This window comes from Carlito syrichta, unplaced genomic scaffold, assembly GCF_000164805.1.
Source record: "Carlito syrichta isolate Samal-C Ts95f unplaced genomic scaffold, Tarsius_syrichta-2.0.1 Scaffold306856, whole genome shotgun sequence".
NCBI lineage: Eukaryota > Metazoa > Chordata > Mammalia > Primates > Tarsiidae > Carlito > Carlito syrichta.
Genome location: NW_007250952.1, coordinates 204,768 through 230,373, shown reverse-complemented (window position 1 = coordinate 230,373; position 25,606 = coordinate 204,768). Strand labels below are relative to the sequence as shown.

General features: G+C 40.8%; 2 protein-coding genes across 2 annotated transcripts in view; one reads left to right on the top strand and one right to left on the bottom strand.

The window, feature by feature from the left end:
• The window catches only part of ASXL2 (additional sex combs like 2, transcriptional regulator), a 154,505-nt gene that overhangs the window by 37,990 nt on the left and 90,909 nt on the right, over positions 1–25,606 (top strand). Inside the window, exons 2-3 of the mRNA XM_008063472.2 lie at positions 9,204–9,286; positions 11,461–11,463. Of these exons, the coding sequence (XP_008061663.1) occupies positions 9,204–9,286; positions 11,461–11,463 (86 nt within the window). The remainder of the gene's footprint in view (positions 1–9,203; positions 9,287–11,460; positions 11,464–25,606) is intronic.
• LOC103265819 (placenta-specific gene 8 protein-like) lies at positions 23,916–24,262 on the bottom strand. Its single transcript, XM_008063473.1, is given in 2 exon segments — positions 23,916–23,998; positions 24,001–24,262. Coding segments are annotated over 2 exon segments (345 nt in total).

The window sequence follows — 25,606 nt, the reverse complement described above, 5'->3', positions numbered from 1 at the left end:
ACCTCAGCCTCCCAAAGGCGCGGGATTACAGGCTGAGCCACCGAGCCCGGCTGAGAACTTTTTTTAAAAACTAGGGAGTGTGTATAACATCCAGACATTTCTGATAATCAGGGAAAAGAATCCAAGCTAGGAATGGACTAAACCAGAGTGATTTGATAGAGCTGTTTGGAATTGAGGGACCCTTAGGTAAAAACATACACCTCGGCTTATAAAGTCAACCTTTGTTGTCTCTATATCCGTAGGTGTCTCTCTGTGTAGATTTGCCCGGCTAGATTTGGTGTTTAAATATTCTCAGCTACTTTTGCACTCAAGTGTCTGCCCGCAAATCTATAAATAAACTTGCACTTGCCCTCACCTTTTAGCCTCCTTTTTTATTTTTGTTAAAAAAGAGACATCATTGTCTAAAGCCAATCTTGCCACATACGTTCCTAAGTCCATCAAATGATCTACATGTGGTAGGCACTAGGAATACTAGATGAACAAAACAGAGGGCTCCAGTCCTCGTGAAGCTTAGGTGCCAATGGGGAAGACACCTGGTTTAAAATGTAGTTAGATTAAATGAACTGTGACACGCAGTGCTGACGATGTGTAGAGTACTGCTGTAGGTGCATAGTTATTTTTGAAGCCATGAGAGGATGAAGATGTCTGAGGATAGTAGGAACTGAGAAAAGAATCCTAAAGAAGATCAATGTTAAAGGATTGTGAAGCCGGGCTCGGTGGCTCAGCCTGTAATCCCGTGCCTTTGGGAGGCTGAGGTGAGTGGATTGCCTGAGCCCGCGGGTTTGACACTCACCTGGGCAGCGAGACCTCATCTCTACAATAAATCAAAAAATCAGCCAGTCGTGGTAGCGCGTGCCTGTAATTCCGGCTACTCGGAAGGCTGAGGAGGAAGGCTTACCAGAGCCCAGCAGGTTGAGGCTGCGGTGGCCGGGAGCGGCCACTGCACTCCAGTCTGGGCGACCCAGTGAGACTCCAACTCAAAAAAAAAAAAAAAAGGTTGTGGAGAATGGTAGAGAGGTAGGAGGAAACCAAGGAGGACTAGTGTCATGGCAGCCGAATAGAAGCGTGCATCTCGGGACAGAGGTAGTGATGAACAGATACTGCCAAGCAGCCAGGTAAGGGCCTTTTCCCTCTCTCTTCTGAAGATACTTGACTCTGTTAGTTATCCCTGCTGTCTATTCCATGTGTTCTTTGTTATTCTCAGGTGTTTAGCTTTTGAGTTCCCACAATGAGTGTTTGTATAGTGAGTGTTTGTATAGTGAGTTTGGCAAGTGAGGGGTGCTGCGTTCTCTGAATTCATTTTCCCCCCAAATGTCAAATTGTAAGTAGCACAAATTAAAATAATGAGGGATTTGTCAAAAACTATGTCTGCATTTATTTGCCTCTCAGGTTGGAACGGGGAGAGTTGTAATATCTAGGGGTACTTTGTTCCCATTCCTTGATTCCACATTTCCTGTTTCCTTCAGTGTTCCAGCAAGAGTTGTTTTAACGTCCTATTGCTATTTCTGGTTTCCCCTTCATTCAGTGCCGAACCTCCTGAAGTCTGAATTCTTCCCTTCTGACTAAATGGAATCTGAACTTATGAAGCTCATTAAAGATTTCCTTGTTGCTAAATACAAGGGATACATCTCTGTTGTTATCTCAGCTTCTAGGCAACTTCTGACATTGCTGACTGCCTCAACCTTAGAATACTTGTGTCTTTTCTGAAGCCCCGATGTTTTTTGGCTTTCTTCTTGTCCATCTGGCCAATTCTTAGTTTACTTGCTGATTTTTCTCCTCTGGCACTTAAATGTTGGTGTCTTGCTCTGTAGCATTCATTGTCCCTTGTCTCTTCTCATTCTGCATGTTCTCTGGCTGATCTCATTTACTATCATGGCATTAGTTACCCTAATTAAAGCTTTGGACAATAAAAAAGCCTTTTAATATTTTATTTTCAAAATATATGGAATGCCTCATGAATTTGCATGTCATCCTTGCTCAGGGGCCATGCTCATCTTCTCTGTATCATTTTAGTGTATGTTCTGCTGAAGTGAGCACATGCCTTATAACACTGATATGAATCTATGAAAATCACAGTATTAATATGAATATTTAAAATGTAACAAAATCAGCTGGAGGTGGTGGCTCATGCCTGTAATCTTAGCACTTTGGGAGGCTGCCTGAGTCCAGCCTGAGCAACATGACGAGACCTTGTTTCTTTTTATTTTTTTTTTGAGTTGGAGTCTCACTCTGTCGCCAGACTCTGTCCCAGCAGGTTGGGGCTCCTGGCCACCGCAGCCTCAACCTGCTGGGTTCCGGCGATCCTTCCACCTCAGCCTTCCGAGTAGCTGGAACTACAGGCGCACGCTACCACGCCCGGCTAATTTTTTGATTTATTGTAGAGATGAGGTCTCTCCAAGTTGCCCAGGCGGGTCTCGAACCCGCAGGCTCAGGCAATCCACTCACCTCAGCCTCCCAAAGGTGCAGTATTACAGGCTGAACCACCGAGCCCAGCGAGACCTTGTTTCTTTTTTTTTTGAGTTGGAATCTCACTCTATCACCCAGGCTGGAGTGCAGTGGCTCACTCACAGCTACCCCAGCGTTGACCTGTTGGACTCAGGTGATCCTTCTGCTTCAGCCTTCCAAGTAGCTGGAACTACAGGCGTGTGCTACTATGCCCAGCTAATTTTTTGTTTATTGTAGACATGAGGTCTCCCCAAGCTGCCCGGGCTGGTCCCGAACCTGCGGGCTCAGGCAGTCCATTTGCCTTGGCCTCCCAAAGTGCTGGGGTTACAGGCTGAGCCACCGAGCCTGGCCAAGACCTTGTTTCTACAATAAATTAAAATATTAGCTGGGTGTGGTGGTGTGCACCAGTAGTCCCAGCTACTTGGAAGACTGAGGCAGAAGGATCACCTGAGCCCAGCAGGTCGAGGCTGCGGTGGCTGTAAGCATACCACTGCACCCCAGCCTGGGCAACGGAGACTCTGACTCAAAAAAAAAGTCACAAAATCATCTCAATTATACAGAATTTAGATGACACATCTCTACATATCTGAAATGAATTTGTAAGTACAACAGTAATTGAAATATTGCTGTTATTTAGGTTAGAATCAAACTTGAATCTTAGAGGCCACCTAGATTATTCTTGAGTGCTCAGAAAATATAGTTTTCATATCCTTTTTATTAGCTGAATTGAGAATCTGTCAGCTAAGAATTAGGTGTATTAAGCATGCTTTAAAAATCTAGTTTATTGTACTTTAATTCTGGATAGTGTTGATTTGAATTCTTCTGAGTGGCTATTCATATTGTCATAAAATAGTTTCTTGACTAAAATTGTTTTGAAGTTCCATGGAACAATTATGATGGAATGAAGTTTTGTTTGATAAACACTGCCCTCCTGTGGTTAAAGTAAGTGAAATGTTTTGCAAAACTGCTAGTCTTTTCCACTTACATTAAATGTACTATAAAAAGATGAATATAAAAAGAATATTAAAATAATATAATGGTTTAATGCAGTATATTTGCTCAGAAATATATGTGGCCATTTTGGATTTTTTTCTCCTTCTCTTCCTCTTTTTGCCTAGTGTGTTTGCACATTTTTCTTATTTCTATCCATGCATATTTTCTTTTTTGTCTTTATATTTTAGTTTTTATTTTGTAGAAACAGGGTTTTGTTCTATGTTGCCCAGGCTGGTCTTGAACTCTTGGCTTCAAGCAATTCTCCTGCCCTGGCCTCCCAAAGTGTTGAGATCACAGGCGTGAACTACTGTGCTTGCCACACATTTTCTTTTTTTTACTTGTTGTGAGTTGGAGTCTCACTCTGTCGCCCAGGCTAGAGTACAGTGTGGCACACTCACGGCCACCCCAGTGTCAAGTGATCACTCTGACGATCCTTCCTCCTCAGGCTTCCAAGTAGCCAGAATTACAGGTGCGCACTACCATGCCCGGCTAATTTTTTGATTTATTGTAGAGACAAGGTCTTGCCAAGTTGCCCAGGCTGTTCTCGAATCTGTGGGCTCAGGTGATTTGCTCACCTTGACCTCCCAAAGTGCTAGGATTACAGGCTTGAGCCACCGCGACTGGCCTCCACAAATTTTCTTCTGTGAATTAATACAGAAAAATTACTAAGCTATAGGAGAAAAGGAAATTGTAATTAAGTGTGAAAGTGCTAAAAGAATTAAAAGACCAGTCAGTTACAATACATAAGATCTATAAACCTCCATTGAAAAGCAGTAGTAATAAAAATATAAAGAATAAACTGGAAAAAGTATTTGTAGTAAATGTAACAGTAAAAGTTTTAATATATTTCATATAAAATATAGAGTTCATACAAATGGTATATTAGTAAGTAGAAAATGGTCATGAGCCAGGCTCGGTGACTCAGCCTGTAATCCCACGCCTTGGGAGGGTGAGGTGAGTGGATTGCCTGAGTCCGCGGGTTCGAGACCCGCCTGGGCAACTTGGTGAGACCTCATCTCTACAATAAAAAAAAGAAAAAAAAAGCCGGGTGTGGTAACGCGCACTTGTAGTTCTAGCTACTTGGAAGTCTGAGGTGGAAGGATCGCCGGAGCCCAGCAGGTTGAGGCTGTGGTGGCCGGGAGCGGCCACTGCACTCCAGTCTGGGTGACAGAGTGAAACAAAAAAATGAATTTTAGCCCAGGTAGCCAAATAGTTGATGGAGGAAAGCATTTCTTTTTAGGATTCTAGCTTATAAATGAAAAAGGAATGATTGTCAACACTTTTCACCTTCTAAATAAAATAACAAGTGGAGACAGTGATCATCAGTGGCTGCTAAAACAATTAGGTTGGAATGCTGATGGGAAACTTGATAATAATTGGATCAGGTGGACCATATTTGTCCCACTGATCTATCTTGGCATCTCAAAAAAGAGACCATACATATTTTGTGTGTTGCACCATAGTGTGGTAGGAGTATAGAGTACTACCTGTTTAGTTTTCTTGCTAAAACAAAATCTGAATTGGAGCAAGCCCCTGGGTTTCCATTCTAATTTTTAGAAAATACAAGGGACAGAGGAGCATACAATTAGCAAAATACAGAATGTGGGAAGCTATAGGAAAATTTACTTGTTTTCTTCAGTAAGTAAATTGGAAGAAAAAAGGGTGGGAGAAACTAACAGATTAAAAGACTTTTTAACCAGATGGACGATATGTGTGAGTCTATCAATTTGAACAAATCTACTGGTTTGTTTTTTTTTGAGTTGAAGTCTCACTCTGTCACCCAGACTGGAGTGCAGTGGCCACTCCCGGCCACCACAGCCTCAACCTGCTGGGCTCCGGCGATCCTTCCGGCTCAGCCTTCCGAGTAGCTGGAACTACAGGCGTGCGCTACCACACCCAGCTAATTTTTTGATTTATTGTAGAGATGAGGTCTCACCAAGTTGCCCAGGTGGGTCTCAAACCCGCAGGCTCAGGCAGTTCACTCACCTCAGCCTCCCAAAGCGTAGAATTTCAGGCTGAGCCACCGAGCCTGGCTCAAATCTACTGTTAAAAGTTTTTTTCTTAGGACATTGACTAAATAATCTGATGTTAAGGAATTATAGTTCTTTCCTTTTTTTTTTTGAGTCATACTCTCACTCTATCACCCAGGCTGGAGTGCAGTGGCACACTCACAGCCACTGCAGCCTTAACCCACTGGGCTCAGGTGATCCTTCCGTCTTGGCCTTCCAAGTAGCTGGAACCATAGGCATGTGCCACCACGCCCAGCTAATTTTTTTTATTTATTATTGAGACAAGGCTGCCATGTTGCTCAGGCTGGTCTCAAACCCCTGAGTTCAGGCAATCCTCTCGCCTCCAACTCCCAAAGTGCTGGAATTACAGGCTTGAGACATTGGACCTGGTCTTGTTTTTTGATGTGTAAAAAAAAAATTTTTTTTGAGTTGGAGTGACACTCTGTCATCCAGGCTGGAGTGCAGTGGCACACTCACACTACCCCTGCTTTGACCTGCTGGGCTCTTGTGATCCTTCTGTCTCGGCCTTCCAAGTAGTTGGAACCAGAGGCATGTGCCACCACGCCTGGCTAATGTTTTTGATTTATTGTGGAGACGAGATCTTGCCATGTTGCTGAGGCTGGTCTTGAACCCCTGAGCTCAGCAATCCTTTTGTCTCAGCGTTCCAAAGTGCTGTGATTACAGGCTTGGCCACCTAGCCCTGCCTAAAGTATAAAATTTTTTAAAAAATCTGTGTTATTTTTAGAAATACATATCGGAGTATTAATGGTTGAAACATTTGTGTTTCAAAATAACCTAGTTTGTGGAGGGAGAGTGACTGGAGGTATAGATGAAACAAGATAAGCCATGTGCTGATACTTGTTAAAAATGGGTAGTGGATACATGATGGTTCAATGTAGTGTTCCCTCTACTTTTATAAATGTTTTTAAATTTCCATAACAAAAAGTTGTAGAAGTATGGTAGTTAAGTCTTTAGTTGAAAAACATTTTTTTTGTCTCCCCCAAACTGTAGCTTTACATATTCTGTGACAATTTAGTATAATGCTTTTCTAAATTAAAATTAATTCGAAATGTCTAGCATTTAAAGAAACCTGTGATAAACTGTATATATGTATGTATATATATATCTTTATTTATTAATAGACAGAGTCTCACTCTGTTGCCCAGGCTGGAGTAGAGTGGTGCTGTCATAGCTTACTGCAGCCTCAAACTCCTGGACTCACGCAATTCTCCTGTCTCAGCCTCCTGAGAAACTGAGACCACAGGTGTGCGCCACCATGCCTGACTGATTGGTTGATTGGTTGGTTGGAGGCTGGAGTGCAGTGGTACAATCATGACTCCACCTCCTGGGCTCAAGTAATCCTTCCACCTCAGCCTCCTGAGAGGCTGGGACTACTGAGTGCCCACACCCTGCCAATTTTTTAACTCTTTGTAGAGACGAGGACTCCGTATTTTGCCCAGGCTGGTCTCAATCTCCTGGACTCAAGCAATTCTCCTGTCTTGGCCTCCCAAAGTGCTGGGGTTGCAGGCATGAGCCACTGTGCCAAGCCAGTTTTTAAAGTTATTTTGTTTTTTTGTAGAGATGGGATCCCACAATATTGCCCAGGTTGATCTTGAACTCCAGATCTTTGGCCTCCTCAAGTGTTAGGATTATAAGTGTGTACCACTGCACCCAACTGATAAACTTTTTTTTTTTATAGGAAAATAAACATTTCTTAAGTAGTTTTACTAACTGGCTTCCTCTGTTTCATTAAAGAACAGAACACCTGGGAGATCAGTAAAATTCTCATTAAAAAGCATAATTTTAGGTCTCTATTTCTAATACCTTTATATTTTATGTCAATGCATGTAAGTTTTTATATAAGTAGTAAAATCCAGCCATATTAAAATAAAGTAATTCCTTGTTCTAGATAATAAATTAGAAATATTTTTGCCATTACTGTGGATAATATAAATGTTTTCAGTTATAGGTATGGTTTATTTTGATAGTGTTTTCATAAGTGCTTTTTCAGTTAAGATTTGGCATGCTAGGGAAATGAAGACACTCTATCAATACTTACTTCCATTTTCTAACTCCTTTGACCACAGTCTCGACCTACTGGGCTCAGGCAGTCCTTCCACCCCAGCCTTCCAAGTAGCTGGAACTACAGGCAAGATCCACCATGCCTGACTAATTATTATTATTATTATTTAGGTCGGAAAATATAGTTTATTTAGAAAGTAAATTAGAAGAGAGAGAGAGAGGAAATTTCCCTCTCCAAGGTAGGAGAGGAGGTTATTTTTGGTTTATTGTAGAGATGAGGTCTTGCCAAGTTGCCTAGGCTAGTCTTGAACCCCTGAACTCAGGAAATGCTCTCACCTCCAATTCCCAAAGTACTGAAATTGCAGGCATAAGTCACCACGCCGGACTTGCATTAATCTTTTTATGAAATGTTTGTTCAACTGGGCTCGGTGGCTCAGCCTGTAATCCCGTGCCTTTGGGAGGCTGAGGTGAGTGGATTGCCTCAGCCCACGGGTTCGAGACCCCCCTGGGCAACATGGCGAGACCTCATCTCCACAATAAATCAAAAATTAGCCGGGCGTGGTAGCGTGGCCACCTGCACTCCAGTCTGGGCGACAGAGTGAGACTCCAACTCAAAAAAAAAAAAAAAAGAAATGTTTGTTCATGTCCATAGTGTACTTTTCTTTATTTCCAGCAATTTTTAGTATATAGTCAATAAATAAAGGGCCCAGTTTTCTGTATGGGCTTTAATTTGGCTGAAGGTAATAATTTCAGATTTGGACTTGTGAAGTTTTAAATGCTTATGGGACATCCAACTGTTGATTTTTACTTGGCAGCTGTATACAGACTATAGCTTCACTCATGCAAGTTTCCTGACAGGTTTTGGCTTACTTTTTGGCTTCTAGAGACCCTTCTTTATCTTGTGGCTAGAAAATAAAGTGTCTCTCTCTCTCTCTCTCTCTCTCTCTCTCTCTCTCCTCTCTTGATTTGACGTATTGTTTGTGACTGAGGGACAGAAGATCTGATTTATATTGTTAATTTTCCACTTACTCTGAAATATGAGAGGGAATTCTCCCCCAAAACTTATTTTTTGGAGAGCGGGCCCTTTGTAGTACAGGCTTCCTCTGGGTAAGTGTTCTAGAACCCATCAGCATCAGCGTACCAGCTATTGTTGTTGTGAGAGGCTATGTTTGGCTTCAGTGAATTTTTTGGGGGGATTCTTTCAACATGTTTGCCCTTTTCTTGATGAGTGATTTACACAAACAACCTACCTACATTGTGCTGTGTTCAGCAGTCTTTGACCAAAAATGGCATGGCCCCCGTGCCCACCCTCCCTATTCACCTGGTCTTACCCTGAGTGACTTTTGTTTCCCTGGATGAAAAAATCCTCAAAGGGAAATCTTTTGCCAATGTGAAAGAATTAAAACAAAAAATGGCAGAAGCACTAAAAGCTTCAAAGTTGATGAGTTCAGAAACTGTTTTGAGCAGTGGAAAAAGTGTCTTGGTAGGTGTATTGCATCAAAGGAAAAGTACTTTAAAGGTGACTGAAGTTAAACATGTAGGAATAAATACACAATTTTTTATAAATAAATTCTGGTTTTTTTGGGGTCTCTCAGTTAAAGGATGAAAAAAATCTCTGGATATGTATGTTCTGGATGCAATTTTTAAGACAATTGTAATATGAAACATAATCTTATATATATTTATAATAGCTTAAAATAAGAAATAATTTATTATTATATACTTGTTTCTCAGGTCTTAGAAAAATACCCCAATACACCCATGAGTCATAAAGAAATTCTTCAAGTTATCCAGAGAGAAGGACTAAAAGAAATCAGGTGAGTTTTTTAAACATTATCGGTAATAATTATAATACTTGAGTAGAGAATTTGGTAGTATTACATAGTAGTAGGAATAATCTTATTCCTGAAGATTATTTAGTAATAAGTGCTTTGTTAATTTCTGATGTATTCAGTTGGCAGATCTTTGGAGTTTTAAACTCATCACATTGTTTTAAAATCAAAAGTAAGTTAACAAATTTTTAGTGAGCAAGAGGGGAGCTACCTCCAATCCCATGCACTTTAATTTTTAGGAAGGCCTGGAGCCATCTTTAAGCCTTCATCTATCACTTCAGGCTTTTGGTTTAATGAGTATGGCCATTAAGAGCTAAAAATCACTCTAGTGCAGGAAGAATGCTAGAGGAACAGAGAGTCTAGGGGGAAAAATATTGGCCAAGAAAGCTAAAATGGAAAAGACACATAAAGTAGTATCTATGTCAAGTAATTGTCTTATCATGTCCAAATATAATAGGCTGGGTCAAGTAATATAGTACTAAAGATAGTACACTCTTTAATTGTAATTTACATTGCAATAGCACATAATAGTGTTCATAATCAGGATGCTCTGTTATCAAGATATGTTAAAATTAATGTTAAGTATAATACTTTGTATATTAAGGTAGAAATTTGAGAGTCTGAGCTGGGTACAGTGACTCATGCCTGTAATCCCAGCACTTTGGGAGGCAGAGGATTGCCTGAGTCCAGGTGTTCGAGACCATCCTGGGCAACTTGGCCAGACCCAGTCTCTACAGTCAATCAAAAAATTAGCCAGATATGGTGGCCTGCGCCTGTGGTTCCGGCTACTTTGGAAGAATCACCTGAGCCCATCAGGGCAAGGCTTTGATAGCCATGGTCATGCCACTGCACTTGAGAACAGAACACATTCAAAACACACACACACACACACACACGAATTGAGAGTGTTCGTTAGAGAGATTTTCGTCAAGATGGGAAATGTTTGCAGTGCCTTTAAACTGCTACTGGTGGTTTTCAACTTTGGATGGTATTGTGTAACACCCTTAGGGAAAGACCAGAATTTTGGGAGATCATTTTTTATCCTCACAGTGACTTGGGTGGAGAGCATTCAGTGGCATTTAATAGGCAGGTAACAGGAATGCTAATGTCCTGCTTTGTGCTAGACAGTCCTTTATGTTAAATAGTTGTTCATCTCAGATGTCAGTAGTGTTCCCTTTGAGAAACAATGAACTGTGCTCAAATATTTGTAAATGGACAGCAGTATATTTCTTGATACATAGCCATTGTATGTTCTAGATTTTAATTCTCATTTTCTTTTCTTTAAAAAAATTTTTATTTTGAGTTCAGATTTCACTCTGTTAGCTAGGCTGAAGTAGACTGGCATGATCACAGCTCACTGCTGCAGCCTTGACCTCCTGGGCTCAGGTGATCCTTCCACCTCAGCCTCTCAAGTTACTGGGACTGTAGGTGTGTGCCACTATACTGGCTAATTTTTTTTTTTTTTGTAGAAGTAAGGTCTTGCTATGTTGCCCAGGCTGGTCTTGAACTCCTAGGCTCAAGAAATACTCCCATCTTGGCCTCCCAAAATGCTGAGATTACAGATGTGGGCCACGGCGCCCAGCCATAATTAGCTTTTAAAAGTATCTTCTAGTTGGGCTCGGTGGCTCAGTCTGTAATCCCGTGCCTTGGGAGGCTGAGGTGAGTGGATTGCCTGATCCCATGGGTTCGAGACCTGCCTGGGCAACTTGGCGAGACCTCATCTCTGCAATAAATAAAAAAACTAGCTGGGCGTGGTAGCGCGCGCCTGTAATTCTGGCTACTTGGAAGGCTCGCTGGAGCCCAGCAGGTCGAGGCTGCGGTGGCCGGGAGCGGTCATTGCACTCTAGTCTGGGCGACAGAGTGAGACTCCAACTCAAAAAAAATAAATAAATAAAAATAAATAAAAAAATAAAAAAATAAAAGTATCTTCTGTAAGGTACAGTACTTAAAAATTAATTGTCCTTAATTTATTGATGATATAATGCTAAATTTTTTGGTTGGGTGTGGTGTCTAATGCCTGTAATCCCAGCAAGAGGATTGCTTGAGCCCAGGAGTTTGAGACCAGCCCGGGCAACATACCAAGACCATGTATCCACAAAAAATAAAAAATTAGCTAGGCATGATGACACATGCCTGTCTTCCTTGCTACTTAGGAGGAGGAGGTGGGAGGACCCCCTGAATCCAGAAGTGTAAGGTTGCACTGAGCCGTGATCCTGCCATTGCACTCCAGCCTATGTGACAGAGTGAGACTCTGACTAAAAAAAAAAAAAAAAAAAAATCTAAATTTTTATTTGAATTAGATTTATTACATTTGGATTAATTAAAACACAGTACCCTTTGGGAGACTGAGGTGAGTGGATTGCCTGAGCCCGCGGGTTCGAGACCCGCCTGGGCAACTTGGCGAGACCTCGTCTCTACAATAAATAAAAAACTAGCCAGCGTGGTAGCGTGCGCCTGTAGTTCCAGCTACTTGGAAGGCTGAGGCGGAAGGATTGCCGGAGCCCAGCAGGTCGAGGCTGCGGTGACCAGGAACGGCCACTGCACTCTAGTCTGGGCGACAGAGTGAGACTCCAACTCAAAAAAAAACAACAAAAAAGCACAGTACCCATGTAATCACATATCAATTTGCACAAAGTTACAGGAGAAAATGACAGTGCTTGTTGTGATGCTGAAGAACAAATTTTTGTTAAAATAAAAATCATTAGAGGGTCTTATAGAGTAGGAATGAGCAGGAGGTTTTGCTCTTTTTTTTTTTTTAAATAACATTAGACTTTTAATACATACCAGGCAAATATACCAGGAAAAAGTCTGGTATATCGATAGTAGACTCCCTCAGTCTCTTTAGGTATGAATATCAGTTGCACTGTCATCCATCTCTAACATAGTAAGACTCTGGTACTTTAAACTTACCATTATAATTTCCAGGGGACAGGCAAGAACAGTAAATAAGTAAAGAATAGCAAAGAAATAAAGGGCAGGTAGAAAAAAAGGAATTTTTTTTTAAGGTAGTATAATTGTAGAATAATTAGAAATAATTTCTGGTTTCACTTAGTGACAATTTACAAGTAGCTTCCTGGTTGAATGTGTTGCGGTTATGCAGTTATGTGACCACCAAGCAGTTCTGAGTAACCAGTGACTTTCCTTTTGCCAAATCTACAGGATATTTAGTTTTTGCCTCTCTTACTTTTCAGAATTATTTCACATAGGAGACTACTTACTTTCTTCTTTGAAACTTTTGATACTTAAAGTGATACCACAAGCATTTCTATTTTTCTTGTCTTTTTTCTAAGCTATCCATCTCAGTGTTTGTGCTGATAACCTTCTCTACACCTTGAATGCAATTTTGTCCATTCCCACAGTGTTGAATATCATTTATGTTTTATCAATTCCCAAATATGTAGGGAAGCTACTTTCCATCTCAGCTTTTGTATATGACCTCATAGCAAGGAGCATGCGTTCCCTCAGGTATTTGAGTTAAGTCTTTCAGATCTCAATTTGAATAACTTTTTTTTTTTTGAGGCAAGGTTTCACTCTGTCACCTGAGTTAGAATGTAGTGGCATGCATGATCACAGCTCACTGCAGCCTCGACTTCCTGGGCTTAAGCAATCCTTCTACCTCAGCTTCCTGAGTATCAGGGACTACAGGTGCCTACTACCACACCTGGCTAATTTTATTTTATTTTATTTTGTAGAGATGAGGTCTTACTGTGTTGCCCATGGTGGTTTCAAACTCCTGGACTCAGGTGGTTCTCCTGCCTCAGCCTCCCAGAGTGCTGGGATTACAGGTGTGAGCCACCACACCCAGCTTAATTTTTTTTTTTTTTTACTTTTAAAATTAAGAGTTTCTTTAAGTGTTCTCTGTAGTCTTTGAGCTATACCATTCCATAGTTCTCAGGGTCCATTCAAAGGAGAAACTACATGGTAATTTGAACAGGGAAGTTATTCACTGGAAGTTATTAACAGGTTAGCCTAGAATTAACTATTCAAAGGTAAAGAGAACACAAAATAATTTAGTAATAGCAGATATAAGGAATAACCACTACCTCTAGGGTTGAGGCAGTGTACTGTAAGAGGGAGCAGCTTTCAGCGAGGTCCCTCTTAGCCTCAGGTTGTGATTCAGATCTCCCAGGAGAAAGTGGGGCTGTAACTCAGCGGATGATTCAGTGGATAACAAAGTGGAACGACAAAGTTCACTGGTTCTGTAACCTGAGGTAGCCATAGGAAACTGCCTGTTAGGTACTAGAATAACTTGCTGGAAGGCCATCTGCTGGGGCAACTGTCCAACTTCCTGGGGAGCCAGCTGAGGCACCAGCAGAATTTTTGGGAAGCCAACCACCACCTTGTTGAAGGTTGAGTGCCACTGAAGTGTCTGTCATGCTGTCGGCTGCTGCATGCCAGAAGAGCATGCAGGCAAGAGCACAGTGAAACCAGGTAGAAAAGTCTCTTCTTTGACAAGGCCCTTCTACTTACAGAGCTCAACACTGAGCCTCTGGTGGAGGAGAAACATTTACAACTCACTGTCAGAGAATGGCAAAGAGGGTTGAATTTGGAGCTGCAAGTCAGTAACTTGTTAACTGGTACAGAAACCTTCAGTGGTTTTTCTATTAAACAAATATTCTTTATTGACTAGTTTGGCTACCACTTTGGTTTATATATGCTCTTTCCGCTTGTACCCCGGGTAAACTGTTCCTGTATAGGATCTAAGATTTCTTGCCTTTACTCAGGATGCTGAGCTATCTTCTGTCTCCATCTTTTCATGAAAAATTCGGATGATCTTTATTGTTGTTTTTTTTTGAGTTGGAGTCTCACTCTGTCACCCAGATTGGAGTGCAGTGGCCACTCCCAGCCACCGCAGCCTGGACCTGCTGGGCTCCTGCGATCCTTCCGCCTCAGCCTTCCAAGTAGCCGGAATTACAGGCATGCGCTACCACGCCTAGCTGATTTTTTGATTTATTGTAGAGATGAGGTCTCGCTGCCCAGGTGGGTTGCGAACCCGCGGGCTCAGGCAATCCACTCACCTCAGCCTCCCAAAGGCGCGGGATTACAGGCTGAGCCACTGAGCCCGTCTGGATGATCTTTAAAAATCACCACAAAGCTGGCCTTTCCCTCTTCACCTCAAAGTAATCTTTCCATTTCTGAATCTTTATTTTTTGAAGGAAGGTTATTTTACTTTCTATTTTATATTATACGTAGTAATATATATTCATTTCTCTTGCTAGATTAATTTTTTTTTTTTTTTTTGGGATGAGGGTCTTACTCTGTCACCCAAGCTGGAGTGGAGTGGCACGATTATGGATTACTACACCCTTGACCTGGACTTAGGTGATCCTTCTGCCTCAGCCTCCCAAATAGCTGGAGCTACAGGCACGTGCCACCATGCCTGGATAATTTTTTGATTTTTTTGGTAGAGATGAGGTCTCACTATGCTGCCTAGGCTGGTTATAGATTAATTTTTAAAAATTGAACTTTATGATCAGTTTCTTTTAGGAGACTAGATATTCAATACCAAAGACAGATGGGGCCTAACTATTTTAATTATATATTCATAGAATTTCAGAGAAAAGAAATAAGGAATTTTATATTCTTTTAAATGAGAAATTCAAATTCTTTGTACTTAGTGATTTGAAAAATTGGAAATGCAAATTTGTACCTGAGAGATACAATAAGAATATTTTAGAACTGAGATGACTTTGGAAATTATCTGACTGCAACTTATGATTTTTCATGGAATGAGTATGTGCCCCTCCCAAGTTAGTGTTTCCAAATTGTATTATGTTGTGTTTTTCTTGAAATTCTCTTGTATTGTTTTCTTTTGGTTTTAGTCAAAATTTTATGAAGAGATATTTCAAACTTAAAACATATGGAACAGGCCGGGCTCGGTGACTCAGCCTGTAATCCCGCGCCTTGGGAGGCTGAGGTGAGTGGATTGCCTGAGCCCACAGGTTTGAGACCTGCCTGGGCAACTTGGCGAGACCTCATTTCTACAATAAATCTAAAAATGAGCCGGGCGTCTTAGCGCATGCCTGTAATTCTGGCTACTCGGAAGGCTGAGGCGGAAGGATCGCCGGAGCCCAGCAGGTCGAGGCTGCGGTGGCCGGGAGCGGCCACTGGACTCCAGTCTAGGCGACAGAGTGAGACTCCAACTCAAAAAAAAAAAAAAAAAAAAAGGAACAAATATAAAAATTATAAAACATAATAAAAACACATGCTCAGCCAGGCTTGGTGGCTCAACCTGTAATCCCGTGCCTTTGGGAGGCCGAGGTGAGTGGATTATCTGATCCCGCGGGTTCGAGACCCACCTGGGCAACTTGGCGAGACCTCATCTCCACAATAAATCAAAAATGAGCCGGGTGTGGTAGCACGCGCCTGTAGTTCTAGCTACTCGGAAGGCTGAGGCAGAAGGATCGCCAGAGCCCAGCAGGTCAAGTCTGCGGTGGCCAGGAGTGGCCACTGCACTCCAGTCTGGGTGACACAGTGAGACTCCAACTCAAAAAAAAAGACCAAAAAAAACCCAACACATGCTCACCAATACCCTTGGAGCTGCCCCTCTGCTTCTCCATGCTCCCCTTTACTCCCCATATTGTGCTGGGTAGAACTTTCACTACTGTGTTAGTTAGGAGTTGTGAGAATGCAGGCTCTTACTTTGTTTTTAGGAGGAAAACATTGTCTTTTACTGTTTGATATGATACTACCTGTAGGTTTTTCTTTATTAAGGAGAAGGAAGTTCCCTTCTACATTTATTTCCAAGGGCTGCTATATCAAGGTACCCCATGTTGGTTGGCCTTAGACAACAGAAATTTATTCTGTTAAAGTTCCGGCTTTGTAAAACAAATTGAGAAGTGTTTTCTCCTTTTCTGTTTTCTGGAAGGTATTGTATAAAATTGGTGTTCAAATGTTTCGTTGAATTTTCAGTTGAAATTTCTGGACCTAGAGGTTTCTTTTTCAGGAGCTTTTAATTATAAATGATTTCTTTAATGGTTATAGGGTTATGCACAGTATCTGTTTCATTTTGGTTGAATTTGATAGGTTTGAGGTTTCTGAAGAATTGGTTCATTCTGTGTTGTAGAATTTATGAGTGCAAAGTTGTTTGTACTGTTCTCTGTTATCCTTTAATGGCTGAATCTGTAGTGACATCTGTGGTTTCATTCCTGATATAGATGATTTGTGTTTTCTCTCTTATTGCTGCCAGTCTTGATAGAGATGTGCCAATTTCATTGATTTTTTTTTTTTTTTAAAGAAACCAGATTTCTGTTTTATTGATTTTTCTATAGTTTTTGGTCATGTATTTATTATTTTATGACATAGGATATAGACGCTTTTGGTGTATTGATTGTTCCATGCATGGGTGAAGAAAATGTGTGTGTTTTTTCTACTGTTTTGTATATAGAATGCTCTATAAATGTCAGTTAGATCATTGGTTAATGGTATTATTGTTCAGGTCTTCTGTAGTTTTCATTGATTTTCTGTCTACTTGTTTTGTTGATTATTGAGAGAAGGGTATTTAAGTCTCCCAACATAATTATATATTTATCTATTTTATATATATATGTATATATATATTTAACTTCTCAATGTCTTTATATATGTAAGATGGGTTTTTTGTTGACAGCCTTTAGTTTTTTAAAAATCCAATATGATTATTGATATGATTTGATCTATTCTCTCAATTTGTTATTTATTTTCTAGTTTTTCTCCCATTTTTCGTTTTGCTGTCCTTTCTCTATTGCTTTCTTTTAAATAATTTTAGTGGTTTTTTTTTTTGAGTTGGAGTCTCACTCTGTCACCCAGGCTGGAGTGCAGTGGCCGCTCCCGGCCACTGCAGCCTCGACCTGCTGGGCTCCAGCGATCCTTCCGCCTCAGCCATCCATGTAGCTGGAACTACTGGCGTGTGCTACCACGCCTGGCTAATTTTTTGATTTATTATAGAGATGAGGTCTCGCCAAGTTGCCCAGGCGGGTCTCGAACCCGTGGGCTCAGGCAATCCACTCACCTCAGTCTCCCAAAGCACGGGATTACAGGCTGAGCCACCGAGCCCAGCTAAATTTGAGTGTTTTATAGTATTCCATTTTGTTTTATTTATTGACTTTTTTATTATATCTGTTTGTTTTAGCAGTTGCTTTGGAGATTATACACTCAGGCTTCTTAGAGTTTATATTTTATCACCTTAAATAAAATGTAGAAGCTCTATAACCATTTAGGCGTCTTCCCCATTCTTTCTATATTATAATTGTCATATCTGTTACACTTAACACATAGAAAATCCCACCAAATAATCTTATAACTTTTGTTTCCCGTATTGACAGTTAGTTCAAAGTCTGTGTTTAACCAGATCCTTACCGTTTCTTTCACTCTTTCTTCATCCCTTACATCCCAAAATTTCCTTCTAGTATAATTTTCCTTCAGTCTGAAAAACTTCCTTTTAATATTTTTTTTAGAGCAGGTCTGTCTGGGTGAATTTTTTAGTTTTTAAGATAGAAAAAGACATCTGGAATTCTTTTTGTTTGCCTTCATTTTAAGGAATATTGTTGACGGATATCAAACTCTGTGCTGACAGTCTTGTTTTTAATGAGATGTGTTCATAACGGTGTGCATGTTTCATGTGATGTGTTCATTACTGTGTGCCTGTTGTATCAGATTTTTCTGTCACTGTTGCACGTTGTTTATGAGAAGTGTTCATATTAGGTACATATTATATGAGATGTGTCTGTTGCTATGACATGCTGTAAGAAATGTGTTCCTAACTTGGTGGATGTTGTATGAGGTGTGTCTGTCACTGTTACATGTTGTATGAGATGTGTTCATAACTCTGTATATGTTGTATGAGATGTGCCTGTAACTGTTGCATGTTATGAGATGTGTTTATAACTGGATACATGTTGTATCAGCTGTGCCTGTCACAGTTGCATGTTTTATGAGTCTTTTCTTTTAGTATTTTCAAATACCGCTTCACTGCCTTCTGGCCTCTGTGATTTCTGATAAGAAATCCATGGCCATTTGAATCACTGTTCTCCTATAAGTGATGTAATTGTTTTTCTCTGATTAGTTTTCAGCATTTTTATGTTGGATGTGTCCGGGTGTGGATTTCCTTCTGTTTAATCTGTTTAGCATACTGAACTAGAATCTATAGCTTTATGTCTTGCCAAATTTGACTTTTTTTTTTCTTTTGAGTCAGAGTCTAACTCTTGCCCAGGTTGGAGTGCAGTGGCAACGTCATGGCTACTGAAGCCTTGACCTTCTGAGCTCAGGTGATCCTTCCACCTTAGCCCTCCAAGTTGTTGGAGCTATAGGTGCCTGGCTAGTGTTTTTTGATTTATTGGAGACAAGGTCTCACCAAGTTGCCCAGTTTAGTCTTGAACCCCTCGGCTCAGACAATCCCCTCGCCTCTGCCTCCCAGAGTGCTGGGATTACAGGCATGAGCTATCATGTCCAGCCTCAAAGTTTGAAATTTTTCTTCCTTCCTTCCTTCCTTCCTTCCTTCCTACTTACCTACCAAGGGGGTGTTACCCAGGCTGTTCTTGAACTCCTGTTCTCTTTAAGTATTTTTTCTTCATCACACTTTCTTTTTCTGACATGATTCTTCAGTGACAAGATTACCTCCTAGCATTTTGTCACAGTTCTCTGAGTCTGTGAGCATTCTGTATTTTAGGTTGGATAATCTCTATTGCTCTATTTTGACATTTCCCAACTCTTTTCTGTTATCTCCATTCAGCCATTGAGCCCATCTGGTGAAATTTTTAATTTCTGACATTGTATCTTCAAATTCTAAAAATCTTGTCTTCTTTGAGTTTCTTTTTCTGTGCTAAAAACTGCCATCTTTTCATAAATTTCAAGTTCATTTGTACCTTATGGAGTATAGGTATAATAAATGCTTTACATTTTTTGTCTGATAACTTCAATATCTGGGTAATCTAAGGGTTGGGAAGTGTTGATTGTCTTTCCTTTAAGAGTTCCTCAAACTTTCCTGGATCTTTATATATTGAGAAATGTAAGATTTTGGGCATTTTGAACATTGTGTTTTTTAGGCTCTGTTTTTCTGTTAAAAGTCTCTGGGGAGTGTTGGTTTCTTTCTTTCTTTCATTCTTTCTTTTTTTTTTTTTTTTTTTGAGTTGGAGTCTCACTCTGTCACCCAGACTGGAGTGCAGTGGCCGCTTCCGGCCACCACAGCCTCGACCTGCTGGGTTCCGGCGATCCTTCCGGCTCAGCCTTCCGAGTAGCTGGAACTACAGGCGCGCGCTACCACGTCCAGCTAATTTTTGATTTATTGTAGGGATGAGGTCTCACCAAGTTGCCCAGGCGGTTCTGGAACCCGCGGGCTCAGGCAATCCACTCACCTCAGCCTTCCAAACCACGGGATTATAGGCTGAGCCACCGAACCCAGCTTTCTTTCTTTTTTAAATAGGCATCAACCCAATCAGCCCAGCTGGTCTCAGACAACATGTTCTCTCTCACCATCTTCAGGTGTTGGTTCAGTCATCAGTTTAGTTTCAGAGCCTGTGCTCTACTGTTTTGGGTGTGTTCCATGTGTGTGCCACTCAGGGTTTGTCTGAGGCTTGAGTGTTGGTTCCATTCTCAACGCCTTTGCTGTATTGGAACTACCCCAACTATGCACAGCTTAGGAATGAGCCCAAGCCTTTATGGGTAGTAGAGGATTTCCTTTTCCAGTTCTCTTCTTTCTGGGATTCCCCCAACACTCCTCTCTTCATGGCCCCTTTTTCCTGTCTTCTGACCAGAAAGATAGGGCTTCTCCCAGAGTTTTACCTGTAGCGTGTAGCCATGTGTCTCCCTGACTAGGACGTGCCCTTTAGCCAGAATGGTGAGAGGAAAACTTTGGAAACTCATTCTATGAGAGTTTAGCCAACTGTAAAATTAGAGGGAACAATCCATATGACTGTTTTCAGACATCTTCAAGAGTAGTCTTGAAGTTCTATAATTTGCTTAAAAGTACTTATATAACTCACTGAACATCATTATGCTCAGTGGTTATGGGAAGGATACAGATTAAGATCCACCAAGGGAAGAGACATGTAGGGAGAGTCAAGGTAAAGTACCAAGTAGAACTTTCAGTCATCCTATGCCCATGGACTCAGGAAAGTATTACTTTACAGACCTGAATGTGTGAATATGCATAGAGTATTGCCAGCCAAGAAAGCTCACTCAAGCCGTGGTATCTGGTCCAGAGTATTTATTGGGGTTCCATCATGTTGGCAGGGTTAATTGCCTATGTGACTGATCTCAATTTCCAGTCTCCAGCTTCTCCAGATGGTGACTGAAACCAGGTGACCCAGGCCTCTGCCCTAAATCATATTGTTGGGTGGCTCACAGCCCTCACTCTATATCATATTGGTATTGTCTGATGGGCGCCTGTAGTTCCAGCTACTTGGAAGGCTGAGGCGGAAGGATTGTCAGAGCCTAGCAGGTCGAGGATGTGGTGGCTGGGAGCGACCACTGCATTCCAGTCTGGGTGACAGAGTGAGACTCCAACTCAAAAATAAATAAATAAAATATAAGTGTTTTCCTTTTGGAAAATTCCAAAGTAAAACAAAAGTATACATCCTCCATCATAGATAGTCCTCCTGCTCTAGACTGTTTTGAAGTAAGTCACAAGCATTTTATCACTTTACTATTTCCGTATGTATCTAACAGATGAGAACTCAAGGCTCTGTGTGTGCTATTTGGATATTCTGGCTTATTATAAAACAATAGAACAACTACACCTACTACACACTGTTGGCAGAACACACACACTGAAATACGTGTATAAATAGCTCAGTGAAACTAGAAACCCAGGCTTACTGCTTCTGGTTTTGTTCATTTTGGTATATCATACTGCTTTTATATCCATAGTTCTCCCTACTTTTCTGATTAGTATATTTGCTCTAATATTTTTGTTTGGTTTTGTTTTTGAGTTGGAGTCTCACTCTGTCTCCCAGGCTGGAGTGCAGTGGTATGCTCATAGCCACCGCAGCCTCGACCTGCTTGGCTGTGGCGATCCTTCTGCCTGAGCCTTCCAAGTAACTGAAACTACAGGCATGCACCACTATGCCTGCCTAAATTTTTGATTTATTGCAGAGATGAGGTCTCACCATGTTGCCCAGGCTGGTTTCAAACCCGTGGGCTCAGGCAATCCTTTTGTCTCTGCCTCCCAAAGTGCTGGGATTACAGGCATGAGCCACCGTGCCTGGTTTATTTTTAAAATCTATATTGTGTGCTGACGTGTAACAATATTAGGTTGGTTGCTATCTAATTACAGATTGCTGTCTGGAAGAATTCGAAATAAAAACCTCAGTCAGTATAATAACATGGCTTCTGGAAGATTCAGTACATTTTTAAAAAGTTAAACATATTTAAAGGTCTTTATGTATAGTTGTTTTTCAGAACTCAAGATTGTTATCTAGCAAGGAGTTTTTCTTACATTTCAGTCTTCTCCCCAAGCAAAGTTGGAAGCTTTTTTTCTGTTATGATTATAAAGAGCTCTGGGAACCACCCAGCAGAGATCATGTTCAGTAAACATTTTCCGTTTTGAAATTTTACCTCTTTGGAGGAGTCCCAGTCATATCTGAATAGTACTAATGTTTTTTGTTTTTGAGTTGGAGTCTCACTCTGTCGCCCAGACTGGAGTGCAGTGGCTGCTTCCCGCCACCGCAGCCTTGAACTGCTGGGCTCCAGCGATCCTTCCGCCTCAGACTTCCAAGTAGCTGGAACTACAGGCGCGCTGATTTTTTGATTTATTGTAGAGATGAGGTCTCGCCAAGTTGCCCAGGCAGTTCTCGAACCCGCGGGCTCAGGTAGTCCACCCACCTCAGCTTCCCAAACCGCAGGATTACAGGCTGAACCCGGCTACTAATATGTTTATTTATGAAGAAAATAATCTCTCTCACATGGTATTTAAGGTTGTTTTAGCTTACCTCAAACCAAAAGCTAATCAGAGCACCTAATTTCCCCCACCTGTCCTTTTGCAAAAGTATTTCCATATATATATGGAAATAAAGTCAACATTCTCCACTACTTTTTACAGAAAACACTTGGTTATTTGCCAAGTTGAATTACCTTGAAGTGATTCCATTAGAAAGGTCAGTTTTGGAATGAGAACATTATTTATTAAATTGATACTATATTTATCTAAGGTTTACTGATACCTTTGTGGTTAAGCCTGCATCTTTATCTACTAATTGCAGTCTGCTTTCAGGCCTGCAAACCTGGTAAGGATGTCAAAAAGGATTAATAATAAGAAAACAGAAACGAAATGCGTGTCACAAAAGAGTATTCTTATTCACTGTCGTTTAGACTTACAATGAAATTCTTTTATGGGTTAAAAGGAAGCGAATAAACCATAGGGTCCATAGCTGATGGCTTTGTGATGGCTCCTTCAAATTGAAATGCATGGGAAGACTATTAAAGAATGGGAAATAGTCACTGTATTCACATTTAACTCTAAACTACTGTTACAGTTTTACTCTGTAACATAATTAAGGTATGCAACCGTTTTCTGAAGTGGTTTATAGTGTTTAGCTAAATTTAATTGTGCATATTTAGACATTTTGATATGCTGTTTTAAACTAACTTGTAAATTTTAAAGAATTAATGTTTTATGTAGCAAGATGGTCTCTAATTTGAGGAATTGTGGATTTTGTTGGGAGGGGAAGGGGAAGTTTATGTTTTGGCTTTATTGTTGCTTTGTAAAGAAAAATTAAAAGCTTTTTTTTCTCCTTTTATTTTCTTGGGGTGCATTCCAACTCCAGAAGGTAAGAAGTATTACTTTATTCTAAAGAAGTGTTATGCAATTTATAGAGCACACTTTGACAAATTTAATTGAGTTTACCTTTGGATGCATGATTTTTACTTTATAAAACTAAATAATTAGTCCAGAAATAATAGTGATATTATTATGTAAATGTTTATTCATTAAGTGTACTTTTTTTCTGTTCTTGCAGTTTGTAACCATTGTTTGGTCATAGTTTTAAAAACCCAATCTACATTAAGCTTTATTATTTTTGTCATTTGACTTATGCTAGCATTGAGATTTCTAGTATTATGCATAATATTAATGAAAGTATGTAAGAGATTGGAAACATGTATGTTAACATTTGCTCTATGGCTGTGGGATTGAAAATGTATATTTATGATCTGACTGGTTTAGATAATGCATAAAGCCAGGCCAGAATAGGTTAAAATTTATAGTTTGAATCCCTTACTGAACTGACTTTCTTTGTGTTGGCATAACATTTCAGATACACCTCGATTACAGCAGTTCTCATGTTATATTATAGTAATTCATTATAGTTAATCTGACTTGCCTGTGATACTTGAGAGCAGTAAGCATTCCATGTATGTTCATGTCACTTGGACATGGCATGCCTGGTTTGTAGTTAGAACTTAGTCTTTTTTTTTTTTCTTGTCAGTAAAATCTTTTATTTGGTTTATATTTTAAATGTAATTTAAAAAACTTATAGTCCGAAAATTTGATCACATGGAAGAAAGGAGAAAATCAGAGATAACATTCATTTAAAATAAGTCAAAAATTGGTGTTTTCATCATATTTCAGTTGCAGAAGACAGTGAAGGACTCAGGCTAGGTGTCTGCTGATTTCTGTAATCTCTATAAGCTCTCTTCACCATCAGTTTTTTAAGAAAGCATGCATGGTTCTTCTTCTGTTGATATCTCTCTTGATTTGGCAAACAGAACACACAGGACAGCAAAGGTCGCCATAAAGTTGTCACAAATAGAACCTGGAATGCCGTATCGGGTCCGGTAGAGGGTCCTCATGGCGACGGTCGTCCCACACAGACAGCATTCGTTCATGTCAGAAGCCACTTGACACCCAAGGGACATGAAGCAAAACATACCGCAGAGACAGACTCTGCAGTCACTGAAGCAGTCACACAGGCTTGTTTGCCAGTTGGAGTTTTGGGGGGCAGGACCACTCCCAGGTTGGGTTACAACGACCACCGGATGAGCTTGCATTTCCAATGCAGGGTCTTCAGAGCTCTGGCAAGGAAGAAACAGGAGTTTTCTGAGCAGGAAACATCTGGCGGCCTGGGAGAGACTCTCACCACCAAAAAAAAAAAAATCTTAATTAATCCTTTTAACTCTTGTTAAATGTGTTCATCCATTAAGTTCATTTGTAAGAACCTATTTATTTATTTATTTATTTATTTATTTTTTTGAGTTGGAGTCTCACTCTGTCACCCAGACTGGAGTGCAGTGGCCGCTCCCGGCCACCACAACCTCGCCTGCTGGGCTCCAGCGATCCTTCTGCCTCAGCCTTCCAAGTAGCTGGAATTACAGGCATGCGCCACCACGCCCTACTGATTTTTTGATTTATTGTAGAGATGAGGTCTCGCTGCCCAGGCGGGTCTCGAACCCGCGGGCTCAGGCAGTCCACTCACCTCAGCCTCCCAAAGGCGTGGGATTACAGGCTGAGCCACCGAGCCCAGCGAACCTATTTATTTTTGAGCAACATTTTATGGATGAAAGCTTAATTAAGGTCTAACAAAGTTTAAATTATAAAAAATGAAAAACTAGATTAATTTTTTTGTGTTAGGTTTGTTTGAAGGGAGCATTTATTTGAGTGGGTTCTTTAGGTGACAGTAATAGGAACCTAATGTGAATAACCTTAAGCAAAATGACATTTATTGGAAGAATGTGGGTATCTCTCATGCTTAAAGGAAAGCAACAGGCTCTGAAATTGAGGAGGAAGGCTGCTTCAGAGATCAGGTAGCTAGAACTAATAATTCATAGTCTCATCAAGGCACTCCAGTTGGGAAGGACTTTGTCTACTCTGTCTACTCTGTGCTCAAGGTTAAAATTTAAGGAAGAGTGAACCTGTTTGACCCACTGCCCAGGGACGGTGAGACATCCTGACGGACAAACCTACCAAGTAGGGTAGGGCATAGTTCCCCAAAGCAAAATTGAGTATTCTTTCTAGACCAAGAGGGAATGGATGTTGGTCAGGCAGACACAGGAGATATTTACTACATTGTTTACTGTAGAAAATTATAGTACAGCAGAAAAACATAAGCCATAAGCAGGTGTAAGAAATGACCCTTTATGTAGTTTCTTCTAATGGTACCGTTGTACAAGAACATAGTACAGGCCGGGATCGGTGGCTCAGCCTGTAATCCCAGCGCTTTGGGAGGCCGAGGTGAGCGGGTTGCCTGAGCCCGCGGGTTCGAGACCCGCGTGGGCAACTTGGCGAGACCTCATCTGTACAATAAATCAAAAAATTAGCCGGGTGTAGTAGCGCGCGCCTGTAGTTCCAGCTACTTGGAAGGCTGAGCGGAAGGATCGCTGGAGCCCAGCAGGTCG